This window comes from Rosa chinensis, chromosome 1 (assembly GCF_002994745.2).
Source record: "Rosa chinensis cultivar Old Blush chromosome 1, RchiOBHm-V2, whole genome shotgun sequence".
Lineage (NCBI taxonomy): Eukaryota > Viridiplantae > Streptophyta > Magnoliopsida > Rosales > Rosaceae > Rosa > Rosa chinensis.
This window is the reverse complement of record NC_037088.1, coordinates 429098-435461: the sequence shown is the minus strand read 5'-3', so window position 1 is coordinate 435461 and position 6364 is coordinate 429098. Positions and strand designations below refer to the sequence as shown.

The 6364-nt window shown below is 39.3% G+C and overlaps 1 protein-coding gene across 2 annotated transcripts; it reads right to left on the bottom strand.

Moving 5' to 3' along the window:
- Positions 1–463: 463 nt before the first annotated feature.
- On the bottom strand, positions 464–5481 carry LOC112194287 (callose synthase 2). 2 transcript variants are annotated; one of them, XM_024334538.2, is made up of 14 exons: positions 5300–5481; positions 4696–5058; positions 4474–4574; positions 3957–4078; positions 3764–3857; positions 3532–3642; positions 3332–3448; positions 3152–3244; positions 2971–3062; positions 2625–2751; positions 1562–1699; positions 1385–1461; positions 1215–1308; positions 464–1117 (listed from the first exon to the last, which is right to left on the bottom strand). In XM_024334538.2, the coding sequence occupies exons 2-14, from the start codon at positions 4880–4882 to the stop codon at positions 983–985; spliced, it is 1488 nt and encodes a 495-aa protein (XP_024190306.1). In that variant the 5' UTR covers positions 4883–5058; positions 5300–5481; the 3' UTR covers positions 464–982. The 2 variants fall into 2 exon arrangements, with proteins under 2 accessions (XP_024190306.1, XP_040372048.1); XM_040516114.1 differs by having other exon boundaries at positions 4696–4902.
- Positions 5482–6364: the final 883 nt, after the last annotated feature.

Below are 6364 nucleotides of genomic sequence, written 5' to 3'. Positions count from 1 at the left end.
GCTTACGTGATGAACAAGATAGAATTTATCCGCTCAGGAAAGTAGCAAGGAAAAAGCCAAAACCAAAAGAAGTGAAGTTAACTTAAATAATAGACAAGAGGGAAAGAACAAACAACGACGCAGTGCCAGTGCCTGGCGGCGGCCTAACATAGATTTACATGTATGGCCAAGACTTAATTGAGAGGGTTATCATCATGACATCATCTCTCTTTAATTATTACCGAAAATGACTTGGAACCGAGGAGGAAGAATTGCATCTCAACTTTGGCCTCTGTGCGACTCTCCGTTGGAAAGGTTATAGCTTTATCCCTTATGAATTTATTAATTTCATTTACAGTTTCAATTTTTTTTTTTTTTTTTTTTTTTTAGAGAAATATTCACCACTACACTGAGTCACTGTCAGGATATTACATACATTAGAGCAAGAATTCCTAAGCATAACCGTGCTTTTGCCTGTTCCACCTAACCGGGAATAGATCCCTAGCAATTAACATTCATTCTAACAATACTTGTTCACTTATTTCACTCCTAACTACAACAAAAAATGCTAACAAATTAAGAACAGACACGATCTGAAGAACAACTAAGCTTTCGCCTAAGAACACAAATGTTGTACGATTGCTTGCCAATTCCCTCAAATAGCCTGCCACAACGTCTAATTAAGATCTGACTTGTTAACCTGAACCAGCTAAATTTACCTTTACCCTTCCCAATAGATCGAGGTAGAAGGGTTAGCATGAGTGGTTGTTGCCATGTCAGAGGTCCCAGCACCATTCTTCTTCATTTTGTTACAAACTACCTCGAGGCTTGCATGGAGTCTTCTTCTTGCCCAACATGCACAGGTCTTTCAAAAGCCGTTCTAGAGACCAAGTCGATCAGTCCTAAATTCTCCCCTTGCAGCCTTCCAAGGGCGAGTGAAAGTGCATGGCGCATGCGCTTGGACTTCGACCCTTCCTCCTCCTCTCTAGCCGGCGCTTCCCCGTCACACCTGCCGCTGCCTTCTCCACTGCAACCACCATAAAACTGGCTGTGTTAGCTTGTTCCTCAAAAGTCTTTTCCATCTCCTCCCCAGCCCTCGAACTCTCCACTCCTGCCGTCGAGGTCTCCCCGTCGAAGTCTATGGTGATAGATGTCATCAGTTAAATAATAAACATAGAGATTATCAACAACAAGCGAAGAGGTAAAAAGTACTTTGTATCTATATTACAACAGACCTTCTCTTTGTCAACTTCAAGCTCTTTACTAGGCTGGTAAAAGAAATCAGCATCAGCACGCATAGGCCAGCCTAGCTTAAAACAATCAACTGACCTGCAATTTGATACCAACAAAATATCGTGACATCCGGTCTTGCACAGGACAGCAGCAAAAACACAGAATCACTTACCAAAAGTATTCATTCAAGTCATCATAATTTCTCCATTGAGAATGCTTTGATTTTCCTCTTTTGCTCCTTTCAGCCTCCTGCAAAGGACAAACAAAACAATTACAATGGTTTGGAGTAACAAAATGTCAAAGGGAAGGCAAATACATTGATTAGCCAAAGAAGTAGCATAACCCACACCTTTGGTATAGTATTATATATTGGAGTTACTACTTTCCCCGAAAAGGCCCCCTCTTCACCACCATAGGCTGGCTTTATGTGCTCACCCGTAATTGGACTAACACTCCCAGTTAGCATTCCATATAATTCAAATGCCATCTGCGAAGGGGAACGAACAACATTAAATAAACTGCTAAATTAAACAGAGGATTTATCCCAATTAATGGCTTCGATAAATCGCAAACACTCATCTTCACTTTGGTCAGAAATAATGTACACCTTACACAACATATATAAATACAGGGAACAACATGCAAAGAATCTTAGACCATCTAAACTGATAATTTCTCCTTCTGAAACCGACTGTCTATAGAACATATGTGTGCATTTGGTTTGATATATCTCTTGCAATGCTCCAGCAAATTCTTGTGAACATTCTGAGGTGGTAGTACAAAAGATATACAGACTAGAGGACTATTTACTATTACCTTCCTAAACAATCTTTTCTAAGAAATGTAAATTTGTTAAGACCACAAGAAGCCAAGGACAAGATGTCCACTACAATAGACAATAAAACATTCCAGACAATAAAACATTCCAGATACACCATGAGTCTGTGAATCCCCAGAATAAATAGACATACAGCAGACATCAAAACAAAGCACATTCAAGAGATAAAATACAATACACCATATGCCCTCCAATCTGAACAAGTAGTGGAGAAGGAGAATTTCAAAGTAGACCTTCATAATGCTAACATCAGTCTATCCTCCCCCTTTCTCACAACCAACAGAACTAGTCAGCATCTTGTAAGCTACCAACATTGTAAAAATCTATTGGTCTCTCCCAAGACTGCCCCTAGGAAGACTACATGACAAGTAAAGCCAGTTCATCTGTACAACGTTTACATCAATCTAACCCCAGACATACAGATGATATATACACACGTACATGTATAGTTCTATACCCTAACAGAAGAGGCTTTGTCATTCTTTTGACTGAATTCAGAATTATGCATTACACGTGTTCAACTTTCACGGCATTTCCATAGCTACATGTCACAAAGAAACTTCTTAAGACTTACATGATGATAAATGTAGCAAAGGCATTCCGGCATGAATCTCAAGTTGGCAGCCTCTCCCCATATAAGAAGATATAAACCCATGTATAGTAATTTCCGCTGCTGTACTTCCTGCTGAATAGTTGGCAACCTGCCATTCATAAACATTTTTTTTAAGTTACAAGTATGAAACACAACATAACTGAGCAATCACAAGCCAGAGCTAAAGAAGCAGTAATGTTCCTTCTTATAGGACAATAAGTAAATAATTCAATATTTTCCAAGACATATATCAACACTATTTTTTCTTTTTAAAGAATATATCAATATAATGTTAAATTACTTGGTGCTGTCAAATATGATTCCTCACCAAAGGCTGCTTTTGCGACCCAAGTACTTGCACCATTTTTTGTAATTTTTGAAAAGTTTCTTCATCACTACTGTTAAAGCACGATCATCCAACTATGCAGCATGGCCATGTAGAGTAAGGTAGGCACAAAAGAAAAGAAAAATCAGAAAGTGAAAATATAACAACCGAGTAGAATAAGAACCTTGGGCTGCTGATCAGATTTTGGTAATTGCCATATGTGAACACTAGCGATCAAAAGAATCAAGCGCTCCCTTTGACAAGCAACATTATCCTTCTGCACATTTATTAGTTGAGCATAGCTTGTTGATGAGACATGAAAATCTAAGAAGTGTATGACAACTGGTCTGGTGAGTAAATTCACCTGAAAACCAAACATAGCTTGAAGCCAATCAAGAATGTCTTCATCTTCTTTCTTTTCGTAGTCCTTCGACCAGGGTAAACCTCTGGTGTTTCGGAGTGCAGAAACAGTAGCACGAATCTGTCAAGAAATAAAAGAGGCAACATTCCACCTACATTCTAAAGACATAAATCTTCGACTTTATAAATTGAAATTGTTAAAACCTCCGGACATCTCATGATTGCCTGATTTCGACTATCAGGATCAAGAGGAAGAATATTGTAAGGTGGATATATCTGTTGTTTTTCTTCAACCTTAGTGTGGGCTTCCAAAATCTGCAGTAAGAACAATACTAATTATATACATACATATTCACTCAGAAGGGAGAAAGTGAAAATGAAGATTAGTATCAAGTAAGGTTTATGAAAAAGAGAAAGAAAAAAAATTATATTTCACCTCCTCAGCGACTTCAACAGCCTCTGTCTGATTGACAGCCTTCAAAACCTCAAACAAAACAGCAGCAGTTTTGTATGCCTTTGTCAGTTGTGCACTGCATTAGGAACACAAACTTTAGAATGCTAAGTATATATAATGCGCTGTAGCAACTTTTAATCAAGAAAACCACTGGTCAACACTCTTACAAACATACCGATCAGGTTTATCAGCAGTACTGTTCAAAGCTTGAATGTATTTTTTGTAGTAATCTCGATAAAAACTCTGCATTTCACGAGCATCACTCTTTGCTCGTCCTGCCAATGTTGTTTCATTTTCCTAAAGAGAGCAAAACCTTGGGTAAATCTCTGCTCAAACGCCAATTTCCTGATAGAGTTCCTTCATATAAAATAGAAAATAAACTGATAGAAATTATTCAACAAAATACTTATTCCTTTTGGAAAGATGACACTTATCCTTACAGTCTCAAATGCAATCTTAAATTCTGTTCCTCAGATCAATTCCCAATTCTTATTCATTCACACTCTTGTGTAAAGATTTATTCATTCATCTTTTGAACTCCAAACGATTTATTCATTCATCTTTTGAACTTATACATTTCTCATCTAGTTTTTGTCTATTTATATATCTCTTTGTTTGTTTGTTAATTATGTCCTTAAAGATAACACCATGCAATGTAAAGAGGTTGTTGCAATAGGAAATCAAAGCTTTACCCTCTCTAGACGTTGAAGAAGTGCGGTTTTAAGCTGGCGAACACCACGGCCACTAGATGTGGGATCTAGTCTGTGAGCTTTCTCAAATGCATAGAAGCGACCTAATTTCAAGCACAACATTAGTGTGAATTGCATTATCGAACATACCACAAATGTGAGACACAGCAGTTGATGTCATGTACATGGAAAACAGGTGGAATAATGTTAGAAGATGCAACTCACAGAGATAGGCAACTCTTGCATTCCTAGATTCGACTTCATTTGCAACACGGAGAATAGGAGCAATATCAACCAGAGAAGAAGGCACAACATCACTATCCAACATAGGCTCTCCAAAACTTCCGGCAGTCTGAGTCCGCAGAATCCGCCTCTGCGGTTGCTGCTGGTCGAAGCCCCTTCTATATGCCATGTCTGGAATTTATCTATGCCCTAAACCATAGCAATTGAAATTGATTGCTGGTCTGCCCTGGCTGTGGTAGCCGATGACACAATCACATATAATATAAAAGGGATAAGAGGGGTTTCAATTGGCCAACCCAACGAAGCCGCGTCCCCTGCTTTCCTTTCCCTTCATTTGCTCAGAAACTACCGACATACATGAATAGAAAGAAAAATCCTTCCCTTGCTCAGAAACTACTAACATACATGAATGAATAGAAAGGAAACTACTAACATACAGGAATAGAAAGGAAATCTTTCGCTTCATTTGCTCAGAAACTACTGACATACATGAATAGAAAGGAAAATAAATTATATAGGTTCTCACTGAGTTCCTGCCAGTGTGACCGACCTATCATCTCTACCCAAAACTGCAAAACTCACTCACCATCGACGACTATCAAGCAACTATAGTCAAGCCTACGATCCACCGTCCGTCCTTTTCTGGGTTACGTTGTTTTCGATCTCTCAGTTTCATGCCCATGGCAATTGCTTTAGATTATCGTCATATCATGTGATAGACTCAACTTGACCAAAATGAAAGAAACAACAGAAGGAACTTAAAAATACTCCATATTCATTGATATCCAAAACAGAGTTCCCAAGATAACATAAATAGCTTACAAAAGATGTTATCAACTGAACACTGTAGACAGCTGTCCTAGCTAAGACAATGGGATCTAACAGCTGGACTAACCCATAAAAGAAACTGGTGGACTAAACAGGGAGAAGTACTGTGGTGAACAGTGATTGATCCTATCAATTCCTCCCTCCTTGAGTTGGGGCCTGACCTCAGGCACCGAAAGTTGGAAAACGAGCTTTGATGTTGCGGGCATCTTCCCACGTAGCATCTGCAGCAGGGAGTCCGTGCCTCTGCACTAACCATTGAGTAATGTTACGTTTCTTTTTCCTGATAATTGCCATGTCGAGGACACGTTCCGGTCGCCATAAGAGTTCACCCTTATCATCAAATTCTGGTACAGCAGTTGTGAGAGGAGTTCCCTCACCAATTCTTCTCTTGAGAAGGGAAACATGAAAAACAGGATGTAAGCGACAATTAGGAGGGAGAGACAACCGATACGCAACTTTACCCATGCGAGCTTGAATTTGAAAAGGGCCATAGAATCTTGGTGCTAGTTTATGGGATGGATGCTTCAACAGTGACCGCTGCCTATTAGGATGTAGCTTTAAGAATACCCAGTTGCCACATCAAATTCCCTTTCAGTGCGATTGCTATTTGCTTGTTGCCTCATTCGGTTTTGTGCCTGCTGAATGTGTAGTTTGAGTAGTTGAAGCAGTTCATCCCGAGACTTGAGCGCACCATCTACCGCATTGACTGAAGTAGAACCAGGAAGATACGAAGATATTGCTGGTGGGGGAGTGCCATAAACTGCTTGGAATGGTGTCATTTTTATGGAGGAATGATAAGTGGAGTTGTACCACCATTCTGCAC